This window comes from Rhinolophus hipposideros, assembly GCF_964194185.1.
Source record: "Rhinolophus hipposideros genome assembly, chromosome: 8".
Lineage (NCBI taxonomy): Eukaryota > Metazoa > Chordata > Mammalia > Chiroptera > Rhinolophidae > Rhinolophus > Rhinolophus hipposideros.
This window is the reverse complement of record NC_138054.1, coordinates 48,317,334-48,344,457: the sequence shown is the minus strand read 5'-3', so window position 1 is coordinate 48,344,457 and position 27,124 is coordinate 48,317,334. Positions and strand designations below refer to the sequence as shown.

Genomic DNA, 27,124 nt, shown 5'->3' with positions numbered 1-27,124 from the left:
AGGAAGCAGGAGGTTGGGGGAGACCACTCTCTGGGGCCACAATGATGGCAGAATCTGGGGCTGAGGACTGAATGGGTACACACACCACCAGAAAAGGGTGGAGCCAAGGCAAAAGAGCCCCAACAGCTCCCGGCCTCTTCAGTGCCTCATCCTGGTCAGGCTTTCAGATGAAACAAAAAGCTACTTGGCCAAACACAGCTGTGTCACTTCCTGGGCCCCAGGAGACAGTCCTCAGATTCCCACACAGTTCCTTTCTACCTCTAGGAACGGCCTGTGGCCAAAACAATCCTGACCCGTCACAAAACTTCTGACAGTGCCAAAGACCCAACAACCTCAGCCTCATCCTACGCCTCCAGAGCAGACTTAGAGAGAACCCCACTGGGGGCCCCCCACTCACAGGCTGCAGTACAAGGAAAGGGGGCTTGCTGGTCCTGGCTCTACTTCCTGGTGGCATTTAACTTATGGACGTTCTTTTACCATGCTCAATCTCTGCCCACTTCCCATACATGGGGATAATAAGGATACCTGCCTCATAGGGTTCTAAAAATTAAACGCAAATGGGTGTAAAAGCTTCTGGTACAGACCCTGGCACACAGTGGGCAGAAACCAATCTCATGGGCCAGTGTGTTTTGTTTGATCGCCCTCTAGACCCGGCACTTGCCATTTCTCACAGGCCAACTATTCCTTTTCCATCCATCTATCCAGTGTATGTGTGCACGTGTGCATGCTTTAAATTTAGTGATGCAGTTTACACATGCATGTGCCCTAGCAATCCCAGAGACGGTGATGTGAAGACATGGGCACAGACTGGTGGGGCCAGCCCTCGGTTCCCTCACCTATGAGAAGGGGTAATACCACCAAATGAGTGGCGTAAGGGCTAAATGAGGAGATCACCTGCACAAAGCCCTTAGCACATCATGACCTATTTCTAAGGACCTTTCCAGTTCAAGAGTGAATGATTCTGATTTAAACATCCTCGACATCTGGAAATCGACATGTGATTCCTAACACTTCGGCACTGTCACGTTATTGACATTGACCCCACAAAACCTAGAAATTGAAGTTCTATTAGTCTATTATCCGAGGATCCCGTCAATGCAGAAAATGGATGTGGCTGCTTCCTTACCCCCCAAAGGAATGTACACCATTGTTAATCGGGTACACTGATTTGCATGAACAAACGCCACCATTTGTCATCTGTCATCGCAGAATGACCATGTGTCCGCTCTGTCTCCCGTATCCTGACAACGTCCCGTGACTATTCATTAAAGCTGCATCTGTCATGAAGCAATTCATCAGATTATGGGAAGCTGTGTTCCCAGGATAGCCCATAAAAGCCATATGCTTTCAGAATCATTACTGTTCCCCAGAAGGATTACTTATTCCAGTGACCAAGTCACGGCACCCCGCTGTCGGGATTCCACAGCAATCTGCAAAGACTGTGCTTGTGGCACGTCAGCTTCTTCCTCCTCCGGGGCTCTGCTTTGATGCCACTTTCCTTCCAAGGTCAGGTAGGATGATGGTCTCAGACAGCCCCACATCCTGCTCTACTTCCTACTTAGGCCGTGTCTCTTGATAATGTAACCAGCTACTTAAGACAGACAAGTCTGCCACCTCTTCCAGATTGTGAGCCTGCTGTAGGTGGCAATTGTGCTGGCACCTGGAGGTGGCCCATCCCTGTGGGCTGAATGAATGCTGGACGCGTGGAGGATGGCGGTTATCTGCCCAGAAGCTCAAGGGGAAGGAAAGAAGAAAGGCCCCCAAGTGTATGTTGGGCTCTGGACAGAAAAGAGGCTGGGGTATTGCTGCGCTGCTTATTTCAATCTCTGGACACAGCTCTGATGCCACCAGAGACAGAATGATAAAGACCACCCTTCAGTGAAGAATTCACTGTAACGGAAGTGGGGCAGTTGTAGCTGTGGGCTTCCACCTCCTCAAAACCCTCCACAACAATTTCAGGGATTAACTTAAAGTAAACTAACAAACCAACTCCAGGCCCACCACCCTCCACCAGGCTCCTTAACGGCGGTGAGCCCCTCCAACTCCTCCAGTGTCACAACCTCTCCCAGGTGGTCAACTGCCCTACGCAGATTCCTTCTCTTCTAGGCTGCTGGACGCTGTGTCCCTGGTGTGTGGCCCTGAATGAGGGGGCTGCAGAAGGGTGCAGAACAGAAAGTGGGATGAGCCTCACACCCCTAGCCAAGGCCCAGGGGCAGCTATGAAGAAAACTGAGCCTGCCTAAGGCTGCAGACTCTGAGGAAAAGGCCTGCCAGGGCTGGGACACTGGTCTGGAATCTGTTTCTCCAGACAGTTTTTCTCCTTCAGGCCTAAATTGTGCGTCTCAGGCTCCCTCACCGTGTTCCGTGTTCCCTCAGCTTTGCTCCTTCTGGAATCATCATCAGAAAGTCCAGACTAAACTTGAGAAGGACTCACATAGCATGTCATGGGGAAGTAAGGGTCATCAGCTCCCTCCCTGCCACGCAGACCTGATTCCTGCTGCCCTTCAGCACTCCCACTGAGTTCCCCACCTCCTTCTGTCTGCAGAAGACCCACGTGAAGGTCCCTGTCTCCTAGACAGCCTCACAAAGCCTAATTAATCCATTTTCTTCAAGGAGAAGGCGTGTCTCGGGAGCATCAGCCAGGCGGAAAGGATGGTAGGGTGCTGGTTAAACTGCTCTCACTGTGAAAGGAAAGTCTCCTTGTTCCTTTTCCACTAGGATTTACCCAAACCCAGGCTTTATTCCTCCCAAAGTCCTCAGGGTACTCTGCTGCAGGGAGGCAGGACCCAGGAACTCCAGCCATGACTCACCTGCATAATGTCTTTCTTCAGGATCCGATCGAAACTCAGCTGACTCATGGGGTAGACAGGCTGCCACTCCTGGGCTTTCTTAGTAGCCACCAGCAGATTGGAGATTTCTGTGGAAGGGAGTGGAGATGTCTGAGCAGGGGAACGAAGGCCCAAGATTCCAGCCAGCCAATGTCTGCCGAGTCATGGGACTTGCTGAACATATATCTGCGCATTTGCTGGTTCAGTCATTCAACAAGTATTTATTAAGTACTTCATTCCTGCCCTCCAGGACCTCACAGACTAATAACAGAGCCACAACAAATCAAATAATTAACCAATCAAGAGGAAAGCGACAATTTGTGCAGCTACTCTAAGGACAGCTATGGGCTGACACAGCAGGACGGGTCCTAGTAGGAGATGTGAGGGAAGGTTTCCCCAAGGATTTCCTGCTCTAACTCCACAGGCTGGTACACAGCAGACACTCAGGAAGTATCTGTTAAATGTGTGAGTAAATAATCAGGGTGTGAGCCGCAAAATGTGAGCTAACGAGGGAGAAAGAAGCAGTACGTTGGGCCTAAGGAGTGGTAGGTACCAAGGCAGGTAAGAACTAGTTTTGTGCAGAAGGACAGAGCAGGTGACCCAGGGAGAGGGTCGTGCCTGCACCTCTCGGGGCTTTCACGCTGCCTGAACCAAGGAGGCACTTACTAAATATTTGCTGACTGTATAGATTGTGAGCGGACCATGCCCCAAATTCTACTGATTCAAACAGCAAGGCAACACATTTCAAAATCTGCCAGGCCAGGGTCAAACTGGGAATTAACAATCCACGGAAGTCACCTAACCCCTACTGAGCCACTGCAAGTTACAGGGTATGGGGGGAGCCTCTTCTAGATTCTAGTGAGAATGTTCTGGGAACCTCTGAGGATTTTTAAGTTGTCATCAGTTAGTGGCTGAGTACCAGGCCAATCTCTCAAATCCTCACAGGACTGGCTTTAGCTCAGTGGTTCCTTCGACAAGTGCATTCAAATTCTCACCACCCTGCGAGGCAGGGTTTGTTGTCCTTTTCTCTAAGCTCATATCTTCTGAGGCATTCTCTGTGCTAGCCACTGTCCTAGGAGTCTCACCACATTAACTCCTTGTTCCTCATGACATTCTTATGAGGCATATAGTATTTCTTATCCCCCTTTTAGAGTCAGAAAATAGAGATTTCAAATAATTAAACCATTTGCCTAAGGTCAAGTAGCTACAGTGTTTCCCCCAAAATAAGACCTAGCCGGACAGTCAGCTCTAATGCGTCTTTTGGAGCAAAAATTAATATAAGACCCGGTCTTATTTTACCATATTATATAAGACCCGGTCTTATATTCTACTATATTATATAAGACCCAGTCTTATTTTACTATAACATAGTATAATAATAAAGACCGGGTCTTATATTAATTTTTGTTCCAAAAGACACATTAGAGCTGACTGTCTGGCTAGGTCTTATTTTCGGGGAAACATGGTAGTGGTCCCCAGACCTGAGCTTCACCCTCAGTCAGGGTTTACTCCAGTCTCTTACCTTCTTCCCACTGCACCCCTGGCCCTAGTGGGGGGTACAAATCTGGGGGCCAGAAACTGGGTTCAGGTACAGGTTCCCCTTGTTATCATATCATGAGTCTACTCCGTTCTTTATCCTGACTCTATCCTGTTACCCAGATTCAAACAGGCAACTCACAACTGCCCTGAGGGAGAAAAGACATCAGGGAGGCACTTGAATGGTATCCCTGGGGAAGGGCTGGGACAATAGAGGTGTTTGGGAAATCAGAGAGGAGGATGGGAACCGGGAGCAGTTATTGGCTAATGATTTGCATGGCTGCTTTGGAGAACACAGCACGAGGGCCATCCCTGGGACTGGGGGAAGCCATGTGACCTCTACGCATTTGTTTGTCACTAGATAAATGGGGTACTCGGTTGTGCCCCTTGTCGGGTTGCTGTGAGGGATAATGAGAGGCTGCAGGTGAAGGGCTTACTTCAGTTCCTGATGCACAGTGAATGTCCCATACTTGGCAACCACTATGATTATGACCAGTATTACCCCTCAGCGACATCGGCCTTGTTTACCAGCGGTTCCTCAAGCCTTGGCAAAGTCCTGCCAGAGCTGACTTTCAAGTGGGAAACCCTGGCTGGGGTCTGGCCATCAGAACCTTGTGGTTAGAAGGGCAGTAACACTAAGGAACTCAAAATGACATTCTCTTTAATTTTCACGATTTCACCACTTCTCTAATTTGCAGGTGGCAGAGGAAGATAGAGGGCTTCTGAGGGCCTACACGAGAAGCCTCCCACATGGGGCTGCTTCTTCCTGTCCCACCTCTACTTCCTCTCCTTCCTCCCCAGTCCCCACATTCTCCAATACCCGGAGCAGGACAACTGGCCCTTGCCCCAGAGTCCTGGGCTGATGGCTGTACCTGCACCTTTGCAAAGACAGTGTGATAAAGGCCAAAGATCACTGCAGTTGGAGTCAGAAGCCATGAGTTCAAGTCCCCACTCTTCCTCTAACTACCTAAGTGAGCTTGGGCAAGTATAATCGGGATGAAACCATACTCTGAGTTGTCCTGAGGAGTAAATGACTTAATACGTGAAAAACCCTCAAACACTGCCTGGCAAATTGCAAGTAATACTAACACATATAGTAGCTATTACCCTCATCATCACTGTCTATTGCTACTATTACTGTAACTACTACTGACACTGTAACGACTACTAGCTGTGTGGCCTTGAGCAAGTTACTGAGCATCTCTGAGCCTCAGTTTCCTCATCTTTATAATAGCTACAAAGAGCTATTATGTAGATGAAAGAAATGCCAATAGGCATGTATACTGCTTGTACCCACCAATATGGCAGCTACCGCTGAAATTATTCCCTTGACGGGCATTAGTGAATGCTGAATTCTGTACTGGGTGCTGTGCTTCCCACGAGTCACAGAGTGGAGAGTGAGAACCAGATCCTGTCTTACGAGTTCACAATCAAGTGGGAGAGACAGACACATGCTCAATGCTTGGAGCCTCAACAGAAAGCCATAAGAGGGGTTCTATTCCATTCCTGTTCTTCTCCCTCCACAGCTACTGGCTCCCAGGTCTGGGCTAGTAGGGCTGGTGGTATCTACATGAGAGACCAACCCAGCTGATGTCTGCAAAGAATGACGTTGCCATCTCCCACCTGCTACCACTTCTGTCTTCCTGTGGCTGCTGTTCTCTATGTCCTTACTACACCTACAGACCACTAATTCTTAGGGGGAAAAAAACAAAACAAAACAACGTGTCTAATATCTGGAAGAAGAGTAAATAGGGCTGTTGGGCTTTAAAGTTTTAACTCCCTCTGGAGGTCTCACGGCCAAGTGGCAGATGAGTTTTTACCTTTGCTGAACATCTTCGAGCACAAAAACAAAGGCTGCAGTTACTCCGTGAGGCTGGCAGGAAACCCTATCTGATCAACAAGAACACAAGTCCTTCCTCTTTCACTAAATTCAGTGACAGTCCCTTGCTGGGAGACCAAAAAGTGATTCAAACGTCAAGAACCCAGGCCCTTTATGTCCTGGTACTGCTTCCTCTGACCACCCCTGAAGTGAGGACTCAGAGGCATTCCTTTCAGGGGACGAGACAGGTCTTACACAGACTCCTCAGAACACCTTCAACCACTCTTACGGGGGCCTTGGGAACAATTGTGCTCCCGTTCCTTTGAGGCCTGACCCCCTACTAAGGGAAGGATCTGACACATGCAGGGCGGCACCCTGCGGCGGGGGAACGTCAAAACCAGCAATACTTGGGGCTGCCGGATGGCTCAGTGGGTTAGAGCGTGGACTCTGACCAACAAGGTAGCTGGTTCCCACATGGGATGGTGGGCTGTGCCCCCTGCAACTAAGATTGAAAATGGCGACTGGACTTGGAGCTGAGCTGCGCCCTCCACAACTAGATTGAAGGACGACTTGGAGCTAATAACGGGCCCTGGAGAAACACACTGTTCCCTAACAAAAAATTAAAAAAAAAAAAAAAGCAACTCACGGTACCTGGCATTCAGGATAGACGTGGCATCAAACCCCTCTTTGCCCTTGACCTTCAATAAGACCGACTTCACTTCTCTGGGTCTCAGTTTTCTTATCTACAAGAAAACTTAGACTAGACAACCCCTAAGTGTCCTTCCAGTTCTCACCTTCTGAGAGGTGATGAATCCACCTGCAGGACATCAGTGACAATCTCAAGGGGCATTAAACACAGCAGCTAAGTTCCTCGCCCCCTCCGAGCCTCTCACTCCCTGGTCCTCCCATGGCTCCCCGTTGCCTGGAGGATAACGTCCCAGCTCCTTGGTGTGACGTCCATGGCCGCCCATGATCCCAAGTCTCTCCCTTCCCAGTCTCACGTCCCGTTCTTTCTAACTCCACCTAACACATTAGCCCTCCAGAGCCTTGCTGCAGCCTCTGCTTTTGCCTGCCACTCTGCCCCTGCACAAGCTCCCCTGGACATGCCCTTATGTAACTGACAAGCCCCCCCCTCACTGTCCAGCACTCAGTTCAAGTCCTGCCTCTTCTATGCAGCCTTCCGCTCCCTGAGACTCGGGGATGTTGACCATCGCTTCTTTACAAGCCCAAGGTCTGATACATATATGTGTTGATTCAAAAGACCCATCACATGCGGCAGTGCTCATATCCCCACAGCATTTTCTGTATTAGATAGCAAACCCTTGGAGAGAGAGCAGGACTGGGTGTCAGGCGTTTCTGATTCTTCACGTCTAACATAGTTCTTGGCTCACAGAAGACGTGCCAGGAACATTTCTCAGATAAATAAACCATTGACAGGGGAACTCTCAAGACATTTTATCTTAAAGAAGTTTCTGCTTACAATTCCTAAACATGCCTCTTCTTGCAGCTTAACAGGGATGCTGAGAAAACGGGTATGTTTTTTTTCTATAGAAAATGCTGACACTTGAAGAACTGGGAACAGACATGTGACAAAACTCAATGAAAGACACCTAGAAACTGCGGGAGGGGTCAGTCCCTTCAGAGCAGCCAGCTCCTTTGGTGGAGCTGGGTCTCGGCGCATGGGAAGCACGCAAGGCATCACCGAGAGGACACGGGGACACCCACCTCGGGGCTTGGGCTGGCAGCAGCGCTTCAGCACGAAGCTGATGTTGTCCGTGCGCAGAATCTGCTTCTTGAGGTGGCTCATGAGGTCCCCCAGGCTGGGGAAGCTGTGGTCCGAGCCGTGCAGGCTGTAGCGACCCTTCTGCACCTCGATCTGAAAGTTCTTGAACTGTTTCTGGCCACCCAGCACCTGCCATTCAGGAATAGAACCAGAAATGATTTGCTTTAAAAGGGGGGGTCGGGAAAATGTACCACGGGGTCTGGACGACTAGGGTAACAACGGAGGAAGCTGGGTGAAGGCTATAAGGAAACTCTGCTGCCATCTCTGTAACAGGTCTGTAAATCTAAACTTACTTAAAAATGAAAAGTTGATCAAAAGCAAGTTAGCAAAACAATATATATGCAACCAACAAAAGGGAGACAGCATACACAGACCAGTGATTTCTAGGAAAGCAGCACTTGTGGTTTTGGACCTACAGGACGAAGTTCATGGAAATACCAACCTCATAGGACTGTCGCTACGATTACATGACGTGGTACCTGTAAAAAACTTGGGAAGCACTTTATAAAGGCTAGCAAATATTATTATACATGAAATAATAATTACTGTAGCAAAATTTATCCAGGAACTCCCTCAAACTGAATCCTTCCAGGCCACATGTCTATCTGAGGAGAACCTCAGCTGTCTGGTCCAGTTTCAGGGTTCCATGGTGCCACAGAGAGGAAATACAGGCACAAATTTTCCTTCAGGGGCACTTTTGGTACAAAGGAAACTATTTTAGTGGTTAGGAATGAGAGCCAGAAAGATCTATTTATGGCATAAATTAGGACAAGATGCCACAGCTTCTTCGTATGTACAACGGGGATAATATCAAATAAAGTAGTAGGAGCATTCTTTCTGTGGTCCTTGTTTTCCCCAGGTAAGGTAACACCAGGTAGACAGACCATGTCACTGAATGGTCTTGGGACAGGACAGGTCAATTCTGCCTCAGGAGGAGATTGGGCTGTCTCATGCACCCATCCATGCATGTTAAAAACCTTCAACTTCCTCCAAAGACTGATGCATACACAAGAGAGACATCCTGCCAAGGCAACAAGCCTGACAAGTTCTGAGCCACCGTGCCTGTCTGAGCCAAGGGACCTAGTCGTACAGGAACACCCCCAGGCAGGCGGCCGCCCGTAGAGGCATCGCCTAGGACACCTGGCAGCACTAGGTACCTTGTGCCACTTCCTCTGCCCTCTCTTGACTGCGTCCAGTCCCCAGGGGTCCTCTGGTACTTTTCCTTTCTGTGTCTCAGGTCTTCAATATGCTAATGTGCTGACTTCCATCTCATAGGCCCCTCCCACCCCGGTTCTCCAAATTCATCTTAAACCCAATCAACATTAGTATATTTATTTGGGCTAATTCTGTAAAACTCATTTGTCTTTTAAAATATTCCATTTCTTGTATTTTGAAAAGCATTAGATGAATCACAAAGACATTTGTGGTCCAGTGAGGTAAAGGCAACAATTCTGGCTTCTATCTTAGCCGTCAGGATTTCTCTCACAACATCCTGGCTTCCAGCGACAGCTGAGTCACTAACAGACATCTCCACGTGTCTAAACATGGGACAGCAGTATGTCTGTCAAAATGTCTGAAGCTACCATCTGGGGAAAACTGTGTTAGGCCAGCTGCCAACATGGCCTTCTCGGCACTGGTTTGTACCAGCGAATGCCACACACACACACACACACACACACACACACACACAGCTCTGGGGCTATGCTGATTTTGGCACTGAGTGTAGAATAAGTCAGTCTAAACAGTTATATGACACTTTGAGAGTGTCTGGTGTAAACTGGTTTTCTGGTCGTGTTCCACCTCCCAGAGCCATGGTGGACCCGCCTTGGGTCATCGGAAGGAAGAAAGAAGGGACTATGAGGGAAAAAGGTTACGGGCTCTGGCTGATCAGGAGCAGTCTCCTTTGGACAAGCAGGCTGCCCCTGTCGGAACTGCCAGGGATTTTTCTCAGAGGCCCAGGCTTTTCTAACTCTACCCCCTCAGAGGGGTCCTCTCTGCAGCAGCTCCTGGACCAGATTGCACTGGACGCCTGGTGGCCACATAGCTTGACCCCCACCCATGCCTTGACTAACCTCAGACTTTTCAAAGCAGGTGACGGTCATGAGTATGTTGTCAAAGTCGGTGCAGCTCCACCGCAGGACGTACATCCCCTCCTCGCTTCCTTCTTGCCGTAATTTATTGATGGCGTATTCTGTGCTAGAGGGAGAGAGAGGCAAAGGGACAAAGAGCTCACACCCACCAGGAGCACTCTGAACCCCATGGAATAGCCACGCCCCTGGAATGCCTCGACTCATGGCCCTGTTGCCTCACCTGCCCTGGGTCCTAAAGATGCTTGAGGGAACACACCTGTCTTACACTCCTTTGTGTCCCCAGGACTCATCAGTCCTGGCACAGGAGGGCAGTGGACAGTTGCTAAATAAATACACACGTGAGGTTACTACCCCTGGGGAATGGTGCCCCCAAAGTATGGAGGAAAGAAGGCTGACATGGTCAACAAGTACCAGAAAGGCAGAGACCTACTGCTCTGTGGTCTGTGATACTTTCATGCCTCTGCCCATGTCGATCCCTCACATTAAGTGCCCTTTCTCCTCTTTCAGACCTGGTAAACCATCCCGGATTCTTCTAAGTTTAACCTGATTTGAATGCTACCTACTCTGAGAAGGCATCCTAAGCAATGAGTTTCAGACCCCACAGAACATGAATCAATCAATCAATCAATCAATCAATCATTCATTCATTCATTCATTCATTCATTCATTCATTCAACAAATACTTACTAAGAGCCCAGGATATACTTTATGGAGCTCATATTCTGTGCAGTGAGGGTAGGCAGACAAGAAACAAATGGACACGGAAATGAGCATAGTATGTCAGGAGGCAATAAATGCCACTGAAGAAAAATAGAGCAGCGTAAAGGAGCCAGGAAGTGTGGAGTGCGAAAGGGGAAGAGGTATCATTATTTTATAAATGGTGATTGGGGAAGACTTCACCGATAAGGTGATACCTGAGTAACACCTGAAGGAAGTGGTGGCTGTGTAGGTTCTGGAGGAAGGGCATTCCAGGCCAAGGGACAAGCAGGTGCCAGGGTCTCCGAGCCTAACTGAGGGTGGGATATTTGATGGACTTGCTTTACTGTAAGGCTCAACCCCTTGCTCTGCAATTCTCTGTGTGTCTACCTGCCCGTGGATCTTTGAGCCTCTCTAGGCCAGGGTTCACCCCACTAACAAACTACCTGTCCACAAGGTAACTGGGATAAGGAAGAAGGTGGGAACTGGGTCATGTGGAAGGCAGCTGACGGGATGCTTCCCCAAATATATTTTGGTCTGGAAAAGGAGACTCAGAAGAAACACAGTAGCTATTTTCCTTTACCTGAAGGACAGTCATATGTAAGAGGAAGGAAACTTCCCTTCTGCCTCCTCATTTGAATTCTGCCACTTGAATCCCTGTAATGTTTCAAGTGGCAGAATTCAAATGAAGCGGCAGAAGTTACAGAGAGGCAAATTCAATGCCAGATCAGAAATGTACTGTGTTTCCCCCAAAATAAGACCTAACTGGAAAATAAGTCCTAGCATGATTTTTCAGGATGACATCCCCTGAACATAAGCCCTCATGCGTCTTTTGGAGCAAAACTTCATATAAGACCCGGTCTTATTTTCGGGGAAACACAGTATGTGTGTTGGTAATTTTTAGAGCTAGCATCCACTGGCTGCCTCGTGCAGCATTCATTAAGTCCTCCATCACCAGAAGTATCTGAGCACAGGCTAATCGTCCTGAGATGCAAGAAGGGCAAGATATCCAGCAAGGCCCTTTCCAGGGCCAAGGCTTGGCCACGCTCAGTGTCCCCACCATTTATCTGACACGTTAGGACACGCTGACCCAGGATTCCATTATTTACTACCCTGTCTAATGTGGAGATCTGTGTCCTATGTTTCTTGAATCACCCACAATGTTTGGCACAGAAAGGGGTCAGGATGTGTGGCACTTCTTGGTCAGGTGTGGAGAAGTGGGGGGAGGGACGGACATTAAACTACGAGGAGACCCAAGTAAGAGAGAAGAGGGGAGGGGCTGCTGCAAGGACCAAGGTAAGAGATGACAGGAAGGCCGGACCAACAGGCCAGCAGGGATAAAAAAGAAGGCACCAAATCAGTACTAAGCAACATGCCCCACTGCCCGCAACCTAAACAACACCCCTGTCTGAGGAGGCCACACTCCCCGTCACTAAAATGTGGGTTCTTTTCACACCGAGGGTAACTGAGAAGGTTCTAGAACCAACCAGATTGGACCGTGACAGCCGTTCTGTATGTTGTGGACGATCAAGGGGGGAGCCACATCGGTGCAGAGGTAATGATGGGCGTCTGCTGTGAGCCGAAAGTAGCCATCTACCAGGGACACAAAGGACAAGGCCTCCTCATGGGAAGAGAGCTTCAGTTCCTGGTGAGAGAAGAAATACCCATGGTTACATCATGTGCTACCATCTTAAGCAGCTGACTCTATGGGGAGTTACACAGTGAGAAGGCATTCATATTTAAAACACAATGGAGAATGCATGACCCCAAAGGAAAACTCCTTTTGTGGATAATAGCGGTAACCCTGGCATTTATATAGGACTTTGACTACTCATCCCTTTCTGAGCTATTATCTCAAAACTATCAGATGAGGTACAGCGTGTTTGTATGTGAGAAAGCGGGGAACGGGAAGCTGTGGCAGGCAGGAGACCTGTGAAGCTGCCACCTCGGTCCAGATGGAAAAGCAGGCCAGAATGAAGGGGGTGGAGGTAGAAAAGTCAAAATGGGGGGAGAGGAGCGTGTACACGAGGTACCCTGGTCTTGGCACTAAGCAATGACTGACTCAGCATCACAGCTACTTTAGAAAAGGAAGCAGAGCACAGGTGCTTCGTCTCATGCAGAGTTGGTCAGGAAGGTGAAACTCCTGGATTTTGATCCAGGAATGGTCCCAGGTACGACGAAGAGGTTGCTAGACATAGTCCAGGGACCTCTGAGGGTTTAGAGGAGGCAGAGCCTCACTCAAAGTAGGAGAGGCAGAAGTGGGGAAGAGGGAGGGAATTTCCGTGGGAAGAAGGTCTGCAGAAAAACACTTAGGGGTGACGACAGGTAGTTTTTTTTGTTTTATTGTCTTGATCATACAGCCCTGAGCAGAGGCTGTCCATCTGAGAGGAGCCAAGGGGTCAACAAGGAACATCTCCTGGGGAAGGAAGGTACGTAAAGCCATGATTTATAACTGTGACTCCCCAAAGTATTCAAAAGCACCTGAGTCTTCAGAGAAGGGCAAAACACTATTTAAGAATAAGACTCTTTACACAGCACTGGTGAAAGAAGAGGCTAGTGGCAGAGAAAAACAGACCAGTGAAGGGGAAAGAGGGCGGATATAAGCAACAAGGCGGGGTGGAGGGAAGGGGGTCTCGTCACAGTTGGCCGTGATGCCAAGGGCAGGGAGCTCTAGGCCTGTGAGTCAAGGAGGCCACCACAGGGACAGTGATTCAGGAAGCAGACTTTGTGCTAACTGTGCTTCCTTTCAGGGATGACCTGGCACCCACCTGCAGACCCCCAAAGACAAAATTCAAGATGGTCTAGCTTGGGCAGCCCTTCATTTAGTCATATATGAGTGAGACCACGTAAGTCATATATGAGTGAGAGTGGAAGTCTGCATGGAAATGGGAGACATCAAGGAGATGCAGAGAAGAGAGAAATCAAGAGATGATGTGGTAGCAGGCGAGCATCATGCTTTCCAGAAAAAACCAGCAGCCAAAGTATTGCCTGATCAAAGGACTTGGACATCCCTGGCTCTGAAGGGACGAGGGAGTGAGATAAAGAGGAGAAAGCATCGCAGTGTCGAACCCGGCTCCACAGGTTCTGGAGCCAGCGTGGCTGGGTTCTGATCTCAGTATCTCCAAAGCTATTCTGTGTAAGCATACGTAATCATCGTGTTTACAGGTCCCAAACTGCCTAAAAGCAGTGTGCCGATGGGTATGTTAACCTTTCTGTACCTCAGTTCCCTCCTCTGTAAAAAGGGGATGATAACAGAGCCATCTCATAGGGTCAACATGAAAATGAGAAGAGTGGAGGCTTGTCAAGCATTTAGAATAGGAAGTGCCTAGCATGCAGTAAGAGCTAGTGTTTGTAAAGAAAAATAAAATAAGGGGGTGAGCGACTATTTATTTCTTCCTGACTTTCTCCTGCTCCCCTACCCAGCTTGGCACAGAGTCATTGGCCCATGTGGTCAGAGTATGCTCTGACTTTGATGACAGGTGCACCCACTGGGTGCCAGACTTGAAACTCTGTCAGCCAGGACAGGATAGGGGCAGGCCCACAGAAACTGTACCAGCTGGCCGCTGCTTCTCCTCCTCGGCCATGTATCTTCTGAGTTTGGCCATGTGCAAGAGCCAGATCACAGGTGTGCCAAGCTCCCCCTCACTACAGAGTCTCTGGGGAAGAGAACGTTGGGGAAACCGGAGTAGCACAGGCAGAACCGCCACTTCCTCGCTCTGTGACCCTGGACAAGTTTCTGCACCTCTCCATGAGTCTCAGAGTTTCCACTGGAAATAGAGCCAAAATTCCTACATCAAAGGTTCTTGTAAAGACCGAAGAGGATAATGTAGACACAGAATCTATAACACAGCCCAGGATCTATAATATGCTGAATGAATAACACTTATTTTCATGTTCTTCCCTCCTTACATTTCCACCTTCCCACTAGCATCTACCTGGGCTCTTCTACTTCTCCTTTCACCTTATGGCTTGCTATGGTTTCCTGATGAGATTAATGTATGTTTGTTGTTAAAATGGGGTGGGGGAGAATAAGAAAATTAAAATCACTCATAATTCCACGATACATAATAACTGTTACTATTCTACTGTTTTTCTAAGAGCATGTGTAGGTACACACACACCTTCTCAAAAGAGTTTGAACAAAATTGGTGCAGTTCTATAGGGAGCTTGATAGTCTGCTCTTCGCCCTTTACAAAGCATTTTTCCAGTTTATTTAAAAATTCAGCAATTTATTTCTATAATATTCTATTACTCAGGTGATTTATAATTATTTACCCATTCCATTACTGTATATTTAGGTTATTTTCTGTATTTTGATACTAAATATTGTTGGAATAAACATGAGCGTTCAGAGATCACTGCCTGCTTCTCTCACTGGTTCTGAAAGACAGGGCCCTACACTCCCGAATGGAGGAATATGTAAAGAATTTTAAAGCATGGAGCTAAGCTGCTTTCCAAAGAGTACAAACACCAAGACAAGTTACTCTAGTTATAGAAGGGTGACTGTCTGTCCTAAACCATATCACCAGATTCTTTCCCAGCACTGAGTGTTATCCTTTTAACAAACTCTTTGCCAAATTTTAGGCAAAACCTGGTATTTCCCTGGTGTTGACTACCTTCACTTTTTACGTACCCTGCCTCGCCAGCCCGTTCTCCCCACATTTGTTAGCTGTGACTTCCCTGACACAAACATGTATATTGTGGCAGGGTTCCCACTTCCCCTGCCAAACGGGCCTGCCTGTCTAGAATACGCCCTCCAGTGACACCAAAGGAGAGGAACTGAGATTGACCCTCTTCCTCTGTCCCAGAGTCACTTGGGTGTGCCTGACACCACGATGAGACTGCCACTACGGCCACAGCCACCCGCCTGACCGTCTGCTAACAGGCAAAGCGGGGCTTCCTACCGACCTCACACCAGCTCAGCAGAGAAGCCGTGCAGGTGTCCTGGGGGGAAAACGCTGACATCCACCCATCTTCTGTGCCTTCACACTCACTAAGGTTTGTGAAACACTGACACTAAAATATCTTTGGGAGAGGAGCAAATGCTGATAGACACACACCATTTGCAAAACCAAAGGAAGACACTGCGATGTACCAGTGTAAACGCAGAAACCTGACATCAGTAACGTCAAGGTCAGCAACAGGGGCTTTGGGCTTCAGTAACATGATCATCAGATTTCCTGTGAAAGGCACGCGCCGCGTAACTGTCCTTGCATCCCCAGATCCAGACTGAACGGCTTCTGGAGCAAACTTACCATTTTTTTGTTGTCCTGCTTGTTAATGCTGACAACAGATTCCTTTATTACGATGTGGGTGATTTCGGGGAAGTAAGAAAAATTGCTCCACTCTTCCCGTATTTTGTTTCTCTCCTCGTCCTTCTTGTGTTTATTTTCCAGTTTTTTCCGTTTCAGTTTATTTTTTTCCTTTTCAACAGGGATAACCTGGTAACATGCATAAAAGTGACAGAGTTACGTTGGCTTTCTCCTCTTCTACTGGGAAAAAGATCAGTGCTTCTGGGAAAGCAATGCAGAGCCTCCAGCCTCGGGGGAGAGCACCAGTACGCCTGGGCTTACAGAGAAAGGGAGAAACTTACAGAGAAACTGGGAGACATTGGGAGTTTTGGGTCCTTCTCAGGAAGGCCTGGGATTGTACGCTTGGAGACCTTCATGAAGACACTGACTAACCTCTTTACGTCATTTCTAATGTACAAGTACACTCAGAAAGGGAAATGAATGTCCATTAGACATGCACCTACAATGAGGGCCCCTCACTTCTGGACTGATGTGTGTGTTTCAACAGAGGCAGAGAACCTGCTCCTCCCCAAATATGACTGGACAGAACATGGGCTTTCTCCTTGTCTATCACCAACTGTCGTGACTTTATGACAATATTCAAGCCAGAATTTTCAAGAGAAGGTATAAATGCCATGGTTGAATAATCTGGGAGTCACTCGTGTCTGCATGGGTTTAAATATTTTGTGTAGCGTGAGTCTTAAAGACTAGAGATCTGGGGTAAGATCCTGCCCCTGCCAGTTACTAATTAGTTCTTTAATCTCTCTGAGCCTCCATTTCCCCAACCATAAAGCAGAGATCTTCCATCTTCACAAGGTCCTTTGAGAATTAGGTAAGTTTTTATTAACACAGTACCTACCACATAGAAAGCACTCAGTAAGTGTTAGTCATTGTTATTTTAGCAAGAGAATAAAACAGGAGAAGACAATCTCACCTTTACTTTAATATTATTATTTACAATAATAATAATGATGATAATAGCAGATATAATAATTTACTGAACATTTATTACATGCCAGGCTCTGAGCTAAATGACATTTAGTTCTCTCACCAAACCTATGAGGTAGATACAGTATCTCCATTTTACTGATAAGTAATAGGGGGGCTGATATAGGTGAAGTAACCCTCCCCAGGCCATGTAACTGTAAATAATGGAGCCAGGATTCGAATCAGGTTGAGTTAGGTTTAAAACCCACACTTTGAAACCACTCTGCTCTACTGCCTCCTTCGACAAACACTTCAAAAAGAAGCTTCAAATTAAAAAATCAGTTATCCTATTTCATGGAGCCAGAGGCGTAACTTCAATTCTTGGCACAATCATTTCTCAGTTATGACCTTGGACAAGTTTCTTAACTCCTCTACTTCTCTATGCCTCTTTGTGTTCATCTGTAATTTAGAGATAATGGTAGTATTCCCCTCAAGGTTTCTTTGTTTGTTCATTTTTTGTTTTTAAGGAATAAATGAGTTTATACACGTAAAAAGCGTAGACAAGTACTTGGTACTTAGTAAGCACTCAGTAACTATCTGCTGTTCTTATTATATTATTACATATTATATGTGTTATTCTATTTCTCTATGTCCCTATAGAACTCAATAAATAACTTATTCAGACCTACTGCTACATGGACTCAGGAGAAGGTGAAGGAGTCACGGTCTCTAGCCTAAATAAACTCAGCCGACCAGGGTAAGGGGTAGCAAACAGATCACTACAACGGGATCAACGGAACACGCCGTGTGACCCAGGATGTCCTGTTTTCATCAGCCACCTATTCCACTTACATTTGGTTTCTGTCTCCACTGGATTCCAAGATTTCCAGTCACCATCACTTCATAGTAGAGAACATTTCCACTGTCGTTTGGATGAAACCAATTCATCTCATTTTCTGATGAAATCAGTAACATGGAGGTCTGAAATATTTCAGCACCATAATGTTTTGTCAAAGTCTCCAACGTAGCCAGGTATTTCACCTTCAGGTCATGTGTGGACACACTGCTGTCACAAATGGTCTTGTTGTTAAATTCCTTGAGGAAATCCTTGAAGACGTTATTTATCCGCATCCTGGTGAGAAGGTTCCTCTGCCTGATGGACTTATTCAATGTTTCTGGAATATACCGCTTGTAGCTAAGAGAAAGTAGAAAAATAATACCTCTTTTTCACATACAGGTTAGCAGAGAATAGTTTGAAAACGAACCCAAATCTATAATCTTCCTTCCATGGGTTGCCAAATGAGACACGAGGATCTCCTCCCACCCAGAGGGTCTGAGATGGCGGCCAACAGAGACCGGAAGAGCATGGCAAAGTGCACTGCACAGGTTTTACTGCAATGGGGACGGCGACAGGTACCACCCAATTTTCCGGGTCACACAGGCGGGCCGCACAACCGCCTTACCTATGTCTTGGCTGGTGTGCTATCACTGCTGCATGCACATTAATATAGGTGTAAACACACGGTTATGAGATTCAGCATCAGTTAGAAAGGGATCTGAAAGGTGTCAAGGGGGATTAGAGAGGCTCTGTACGCTCTACGCACATGTCTGTTTCCTAAGTTTTCTACAAAGCTCACGTATTGTTTTATGAGAAATGGGGAAAACACATAAAAGCTAATTACATCCAAAAGATAATCACATAGTGTTTGCCATGGGAAAATGTCCCAGATAGAGTAAATGGATCAATCCGTAAACTGACAGGTTATGACCCATCCAGGTGCTCACAGGAGAGTATCTATGAGTAACTCATAGAATCTCAATGAACTGATACACTGCTAGAACAGGAGCCAGCTTTAAGGAGAATAAGAACACCCATGAAAGAAAGAACAAATCTACTGGGGGCCAAACGATGGGGAGACTTGTGTGCCTGTTACTCTCCAGCTTGAGCACCTGGTAATCCCTGCTGCATGAATGGTTTAAAAACAGTGGACACTGTGAAGCGTGAATTTACCCCCAATAAATGTCGTAATCTTTTTTTAGATGAATGTAATGGAGGGGATGATCAGAGGAGAGGTGTCAATTTTTTACGTTAGCCTCTTGAAAAAATGAAGAGCAGGTGCCCAGAGCAAAAGCCACAGGAATGAAAAAGAGAGAGAGAGAGAGAGAGAGAGAGAGAGAGAGAGAGAGAGAGAGCGCAAAAAAGTAGCAATACAGCATGTATCTAACCAACCCATGCATTACTGAGGAGCAACTCGTGATCTGCTCCAGACTCTGGTCAAGGGCAGAGGAGGTCTACTCAAGGTCAAAGAGATACGAGAAGTAATCTTATGAGAACATGCATGCTGCCTATCACAAGTATTACAGCTATAAATAATTTCCTCTTCAAAATGAGACTGTCTTCATTTATGACAATTACAACATCTTACTGAAAAAAAATTATATTTCACAGGTGAGTGGAAATTACCACGTTTCCCCGAAAATAAGACCTAGCCAGACCATCAGCTCTAATGTGTCTTTTGGAAAAAAAATTAACATAAGACCTGGTATTATATTATATCAATTATATTATATTATATTATATGAGACCGGGTCTTATATTAATTTTTGCTCCAAAAGATGCATTAGAGCTGATGGTCCGGCTAGGTCTTATTTTTGGGAAAACACGGTATGCAAATTGAATATTTCTTCACAGAGAATTGATCACAAATGACAGTTTTAAGTAAATATAATTTCCTTAAGGTAACAGTTGATCATCTTTCACAACAGCTCTCTAGGGAACTCTAGTTCAGGCTGGGGAGGGTAGTAGCTTCCTGTAGAGATATATTAAGAAGCATTTTAAAATACATCCAACACAGAAGGAAAAAGTGCAGTGATAGATGGCAATGCCTACAATGGGCAGAGAAGGAAGGGGAGGGTGTGGGGACCACTAATCTGATTGGCAACCGCAGCCCAGAACTTTCACCCTAGTACAGATGTCAAGGTCATCAGCCAACATTCCAAATCGGGACACAATTATAATTGAGCTGCCTTTTATGGATATTCTAAAAAGAATATTTGGGCTCTGCAGAGAACAGGGGTCAGCTAAAAGTTGGCAGTGGTTAAACTGAGATGTGCGAGAACGTATAAAAATAACACCACCCTCACCCTCAATTCTTTAGCCAGAAGAAAGCAATAAATGAGCTAACATATGCAAAGGTTCACCTGATGTCCTTGGGGAGTTCTGGCAACTGCATCTTCTTTATCATGGCGTAGTGGGAGATGGCCAGGACGGCCATCCCCAGACACTCGTTCTCGATGTCATGCCCATCCTGCTCAGTCTTGGGGTCTCGGATGGGAGCCAGGCATTTGACCAAATCATACTGGCCCTTTGGAGCAGAGGTGAGAAGAAATGAACCACCACGTAAGTTTCAAGAGTCCACCCATGTTTCTGATCCTGAGAGGAAGGTTCTCCACATGGAGGTGCTAGCCAGAAAAGCAGTACAGCAACAAGACTAAGGAGATGGGTCGTGTCTCTGGCACCCAAGCTCTTTCTCAACAGCTGGGCAGGAAGGGGCTCAGGGGATGTTCTCTCTAGATTAATTTACTCATTTAACAAATATTTTTAAAGCATATGCTAGGTCCTGGTGAACAGCCATGAAGCCCTCTCAGGGAGCTTACCAAATAAATGGTGAAAAGCAGCGAGGCCTGGGCTGCATCCGGGCAAGGAAAGGCAACATCTGGCTGGGGTGTGCTCCTTCACTAATTCCACCACCATGAACTGAGATATCCTAGTCTAGGAACTGGGTGTAAAATCGACAAGGCGCCTCACCCCGTTCTGATGTAGATTTAGAAAACGGGAAAGGAATCCACATTCTACAGTGCCTCATTACCACATGCGGTTTCTTCAAAATCTGCTGTTCAAGTTTCCAGTGGTGAAATGTATCACCAAAATACATCCCCTCACCGATCGAGGTGCCCAGTATTCCAAGAGCCAATGAGGGCTTCAAAAACAAACAAATAAAAGACACTAAAAAGCAATGCCCACCCTCTGCCTTGTGCAGAGTAACAAAGATGATGTCAGTGCCAGCTCCCCTTTATTAAACCCTAACCTCGGTGCCAGGCATGCTGCTAGGTTCCTTCATTTACTATTTCACTTCATCTTCACAAAGCCCGAGGAGGTTGATGGTAACTAACATCATCATCTCTACCTAATAGGCGAGGAATCTAAGGCACCAAAAGGTGAAATAACTTCATCCATTCACCTGGCAGTTATTGATTCCTGAGAACCAACGACAGACAGGCCAGATGTTATTCTAGGTGCTAAGCATATAGCAATAAACCAAAGTACACCCCTGAACTCAGGGAGATTCCATTCTAAGAAGAAAGAATAACAAAATAGAAATAGGTAACATCAGGTAGTTATAAAAAACAAAGTCAAGTAGAAAGATAGAGTGCCAGAGAGGCCAGGGACCTAGTGAGTAGTGGGCTAGAGAGTCACACGCAGACATGACTCCAGGGCCATGGTTCTTCGGTACTGCGCCACAGCCACACTCAGTCTTTACGGACTAACTTAGAGCATCCAGTACTCTAAGGGCAAGGAACTCCTTCGCCTTTCTCTAGCTTGAACAGAAGTAGACATGAAGACTGGAGGTGGTATTCCTACATAAGGAAGCCACTCACGTGCCCCAAAGTGACCTTAGTTTACTGGTTTGGGATAGAAGGTTCTCACCGCTGCAGTTCCCCTTCTTTCCAAGACAGAACTTCTTGTTTCTCCCAGATAAGAAAAGGACACTGACCACTTCCACAAACTACCGAAGAGAAACAACAATCACCTCTGCCAGCAATGTGTGCAGAGGAGAACAAAATCCGAAAGGATTCTATTCGGCTGTGATTTTCTGTACACATCACTGGATAACTACCTAGTCAAGCAACTCATTCCTGAAGCTCTGAAAGGTCAGAATCTAATGCAATACTTACTCTTGAAGTATGATGCACTCTTCCTTTACACTTCTTCTCTCAAGAAAGGTAAAAGAATAAATCTCAGATATGAATTTACAAAACTGAGAAGTTGAATTCAAAAGGATCAGTCTGAAAATGGCCAGTTAATTTTTTTAATACAGTTATCTGCCCAGGACTGTGTATTTCTCTGTTGTATTTATAGAATGGGGATAATGTGTAATCAGTAACTAACGCTGTACAATGGAATATAACTGTGACACAAAATCACATGTAAAAGTATATCCTAAGGTCCTTGAAAACAGACTGGTGATATTAATAAAAAGCCCGCAAAGAGAAAGTATATCCTAACGAAGTGACAAATAAAACACTATAAACACGTAGGTATGAAGTTGTTCACACAGCCTGTAACAGTGATAGCATAACAGGGAAAACTTGAGGAAAACCAAAACTGTCCAGAAACTAGAGATGAGTTAAATAAATGATGGCTTTCCCCTGGATTCTACCTCATATTCAACTTCCCTCCTGAAAGCTTCACTTGTATGTCTCGCAGGCGTCTCCAGAAGAAAATGTCTGATTCCCACCCCTTCTCCAATCTGTCCCTTTCACTCTTCCCTATGTAGGAAATGACTCCATTATCCATCAAACATTGTCCAAAACATAAATCTCAGATCATCTTTGATTCTTCAAATCCCCTCACCTCCTACAGCCAATCCCATCAACAAATCATATTAATTCTATCTTCCAAAGTAACCACAGATCCATCCATTTTCCTCCAACTCTCATGCCACTACACCAAGCCAAGCTGGCATTTTCTCCCACCTGGACCAAGGTAGCACGTTCACAGCTAGTATATCTGGAGTGAGCTCTGGCTGCAGCACAATCCACTTTCCATGTGCCAAGAAGAATCATCACTGACTTCAACCATAAATAAAATCAAACCCTTCCAAATAGTTTTTCATCGCACTTAGGGTAAAAACACAACCCCTGGCCAGCTCACATAAGTTTCTATGTGATCTGCCCCGGGCTGCCCCACCAGTCTCATTCCTTATCACCCGCTTTTCCTTCTCCAGACACACTGATTTTCCCCTCAGCTCTGACCTACCTCCGGGCCTTCCCACATTCTGTTCCCTCTGTATCAGGTGTTTTCAACCCGGGAGACTTTGCCCCTGAGGGGATATCGGGCAGTGTCTGGAGACATTTCTGACTGCCACAACTGGGGGCACGGTGCTACTGGCATCTCATGAGGCCAGGCGTGTGGGTAAATACCCTGCAATCACAGGGCATTCCCTAACAACAAAAAATTTTCCAGCCCCAAATGTCAATAGTGCTGCTGTTGAAAAGCTTTGCTCTATATAGAAGGGATGCCTTCCCCACTCCTCCCTGAAAATTGTAGGCTCCTTTTCATTCTTCAAGATTCGGTATAAATGTCACCTTCTTAGAGAGACCCTCTCTGATCACACCGTTGAAGTGATGTCTCCCCAAGCAAGACCCCCCTCCCCATATTATCACAAAAGCTTTTTTCTTCACAGCATGGCTCACAACTTCTTACGTATTAGCTACGTATCGCGTTACTTGCTTGTTTGTTTCCTGTTCACCCAACTTGAGACCGTGTCTGTCTTGCTCACAGTAGCTGCAGCCCCTCAGCAAAGAGTACACAGACACTCACTCAGTAAATATTTGTTGAATAAACAAATGATTATGAAGTCATTGAAACAACAAAGATCTGTATCTTTGACAATCGAAGGATCATCAATAGGATGAATAAAAAAATCAGCTTATGATATGAACAGTAAGATGTTTTCAGAAACCATGTAGTACATAATATATATATTTACACGGTAAAAATCAGTAAGCATATAAAATAGGTATACATGTATGCATATATCCATGTATGTATGTATGCATGTACGCATGTATGTAATCTCAGGGTGATGTCACATAGGTGACCCTTCTGGCTTTTCTCTAGTGTCTAATCTTTCTTCCACCACCATGATTCAGAGTGGGCACCTCCTTCCTCCACAAACGTTACGAAGACTGCCGTGAAGTGCCTTCGTTAGCCCCACTGACCCACACCTTCTCTCTCTTACAGCTTTACTCTGGTCTCTCCATACAACGCACTGCAGATGAGAAGTAAACTGGTAGAAAGTGAGGGGAAAAAAGAAAGGAACGGGGAAAACGTGAAGCCTGGAAAACCCAGAAGTGGGTTAACCAGCTGCCTGGACATTGAATGGCTGCCTTCCCTCTCCTTACTTGGGGCAAATCCACGGTAGCCAAAACTGCCACAGAACAGGCCAGAACGCATTTGAGTGACCCATTCCATGAAACCCAGGTTCTGTTGGGCCCACACTTCTTACCTGAGCAAACAGATACTCCAAGGAGCTGGCGTCAAGAAGAGGGGTTGCATCTGGAACTTTTTTTTTCTCATAGCCATTTTTCTGCTTCTTTGGAGAATGTCGCCACACAGACTGCTCATTATCATTGGTTCCATGCCAGTTGGTGAAATAGAACCTGGAAAGCAGGAAAATAACGTCAGTTGTGGGAAAGGGGACCTGGAAACGTGTGGAAAGGTGTCCTGGTTCTACCCAGAATTACCAGTGCTGGAGGTTAACCTTCCCTGAGAAGAAGCAGACAAACATTTCACCTGTGCAGCACTTCATCGCTTATAAGGTCCTTTGCTTTTTCATTCTTACAAGCTCTCCGTGAAAAGCATCCTGCAGAACCTCGTCTAAGACTCAGAGATAAAGTGACTTCCGTAAGATCACAAAGATAGGTCTTCTGACCTTTTACTACGTCTTCCTAAACAGGAAAACACCGATGACTAGTAGATGTTAGCCCGCCGACTCCTTTTACCTCTAATTTTACCTTGAATGATGCCATCCTGCCTTGAATCCAAGACCCATTTTATTCATTTTAACATTTCTAAAATCTAGCTTCATCAGACAGCCAAGATATTCAGTGAATATGGCAGTGTCTCCTACTTCCTAGACAGCTGTTATTAAATTGATGGTTTATCTAGGATAAATGGAGTTTTAAAATAGAAGACATACATGAACATTACTATAAGCTTAGCTTGTAGTGTTGTGAATTACATTAATAAGCACTTAATATGTATTATTATGTTATTTAATCCTCATAGCAACTATACAAGGTAGATTTCATTGTTTCTATTTTACAGATGAAGAAAACGAAGGTTCCAAAGGCGAGGTGGCCTAAGCCTACAAGCCCGTTATCTTAGCTGCCACTTTCTCTGCCGCCTGTAAGACAAACAGAGTGAGTTCTGGCATGTGGGAAAGTGAGTGAGCCGAGCTGATCCAGGCTATCTCTAGGCTACAGACCCAGCTGGTACCTGGGTCTCTCTCCTTTGTCATGCCCACGTGCTGATGAAAAATCACAGCATGGTAAAACAACAAATAAAACTTCCTCCCAAAAAGAGCTGCCATTAAACTCAGACTCCTGTCACTGAGCTGTAATTGCAGAGCCTAACATATGCCAGGCCCTGTGCCAGGCTCTGGGATACAAAGGGTTCTCGAGCACAATCCCTGCCCTCTGTGAGGTTTCCTGTCTACAGGTCCAGATGGCAATCAGTCAGATCCAACAATAATAATAAAGTAACATGTCATACATGTGTCTCATTTGTGACTTTCATGGACCCCCACACAGACATTTTTCCCTTCCTCCATAAAAAAATTAATTAAAGTTATATTCTACACATGCATTGGTATAAAGATGAATGTAATCCAGACTGGATTATATTACATTTTTCCTGATTTTAAATGAAATTAAAACACGTTTGTGGGCCTTAATATCATGAGCCCTAGGCACTGTGCCTGATAGATAAATTGTCCCTGGAAGTCAGAGTCTCAGATAAGGTGCCAACAGAATACCAAGGAGGGAGAAGCTAACCTCCAATGTCAGGGAAGAGAGACAAGGTTTGGGAAGGGAAGTTGCGATGAGAACCAATAAATGCCAGGCTACAGAGCCTGGACCATATGCAGAAGGCAGAGGAAAGACTGTGGTCAGGCTGATGTGAGGCGGATCATTCTGGAAAACGGCATCATGGACGATGGACTGAAATGAGAGAGGACAAGAGACAAGCGCGTGCCTGCGGCAGCAGTCTGGGCAACTCCGTGAGCTCGTGGGGGCAGAGGCGTCAGCTGTCATGCTGGCCACTGAGTCCCCAGTGCCTTGGCGGGTAACAGGTGCTTAGTCCATGATTGTGGACTAAACAACAAATGTATCAACTAATTCAGAGAGGAGAAATCAACACAGAGAGGAAAGGAGGAATAAGAAAGTTATTTCAAAAGTAAAATTCACACGTTTATACTTCCAATGATTCTATAACTTATGCAAGTGACTGAGAATTTGACTGTGGGCTTTGGTGTCTCTCACTGGCACACAGACAAGGACCACACATCCATGGAGCCCACGTGCAGCATAAACCACAGCTGCGCAACTGTCTCTCCGCCACCTACATGGCCAGGGATCAGGGGCTGGTAACCGAAGCCTGAACCTGCTCTTCCAAGGGCAGAACGAAGCACAGACCCAGAGGGCTCCGCTGATATGGGCTCTTGGGGGCAAGCAGAAAGAGTGAACCAGCTCCACCAGCAAAGCAGATACAGGGAAATCTGACATTGGGGCAGGAAAAAAAATGGACAAGGACATGCCTAACTCCTGTGACTGCTGAGGAAAATCCAAAATGGAGCCTTCTTGTCATTCATACAGTAACTAGAGATCTACTAGAAGTTCTGGGGGCCTGCCTGGAAGGCGACAGGTGAAAGGCTCTAAACAGGATGATGAAAACAGTGGCTGAGAGCTTGTGAGCACTCACCAGGTGCCAGGCACTCCGTTACACAAAGGTGTGAAGCAGGACTCTGACACACAAAACAGGTAAATTCTCTTTTATAGTGCAGGACGATGGTGACAAGAGTCTGAGAATTATGTACAATACTTGGGATAATGGGAGAAAAAAATCTCAAGGATGGAGGAGGCTGTCTGAAAGAGAAGCACTGAAGACAGATTTTCCCTGACTCAGCCACGCCATGGTTCTCTTCTTCCACATTCCACAGACTCTCTACGAGAAAGAGTCCTTGGCCCTGGTAAAACCAGGGGCCCACCGTACTTCCTCTGGGCAGAAGGCAATCTTCAGTCGGGTCTGAATGAGGACATTTTTCCAGGCCCCCTGGAAGCCCTCTGAACCCTCTGGAACAAGCTTTGGCT

The 27,124-nt window shown here is 46.3% G+C and overlaps 1 protein-coding gene across 4 annotated transcripts in view; it reads right to left on the bottom strand.

The window, feature by feature from the left end:
• JAK1 (Janus kinase 1) overlaps positions 1 to 27,124 on the bottom strand; it is a 125,298-nt gene that overhangs the window by 15,690 nt on the left and 82,484 nt on the right. For all 4 annotated transcript variants that reach the window (XM_081055912.1, XM_081055910.1, XM_081055911.1 and 1 more), the window contains 8 exons: positions 24,262 to 24,415; positions 20,171 to 20,334; positions 17,822 to 18,164; positions 16,007 to 16,192; positions 12,239 to 12,396; positions 10,038 to 10,161; positions 7,908 to 8,094; positions 2,810 to 2,916 (listed from right to left, as the gene is read on the bottom strand). In XM_081055912.1, coding sequence (XP_080912038.1) covers positions 2,810 to 2,916; positions 7,908 to 8,094; positions 10,038 to 10,161; positions 12,239 to 12,396; positions 16,007 to 16,192; positions 17,822 to 18,164; positions 20,171 to 20,334; positions 24,262 to 24,415 — 1,423 coding nt within the window. The remainder of the gene's footprint in view (positions 1 to 2,809; positions 2,917 to 7,907; positions 8,095 to 10,037; positions 10,162 to 12,238; positions 12,397 to 16,006; positions 16,193 to 17,821; positions 18,165 to 20,170; positions 20,335 to 24,261; positions 24,416 to 27,124) is intronic.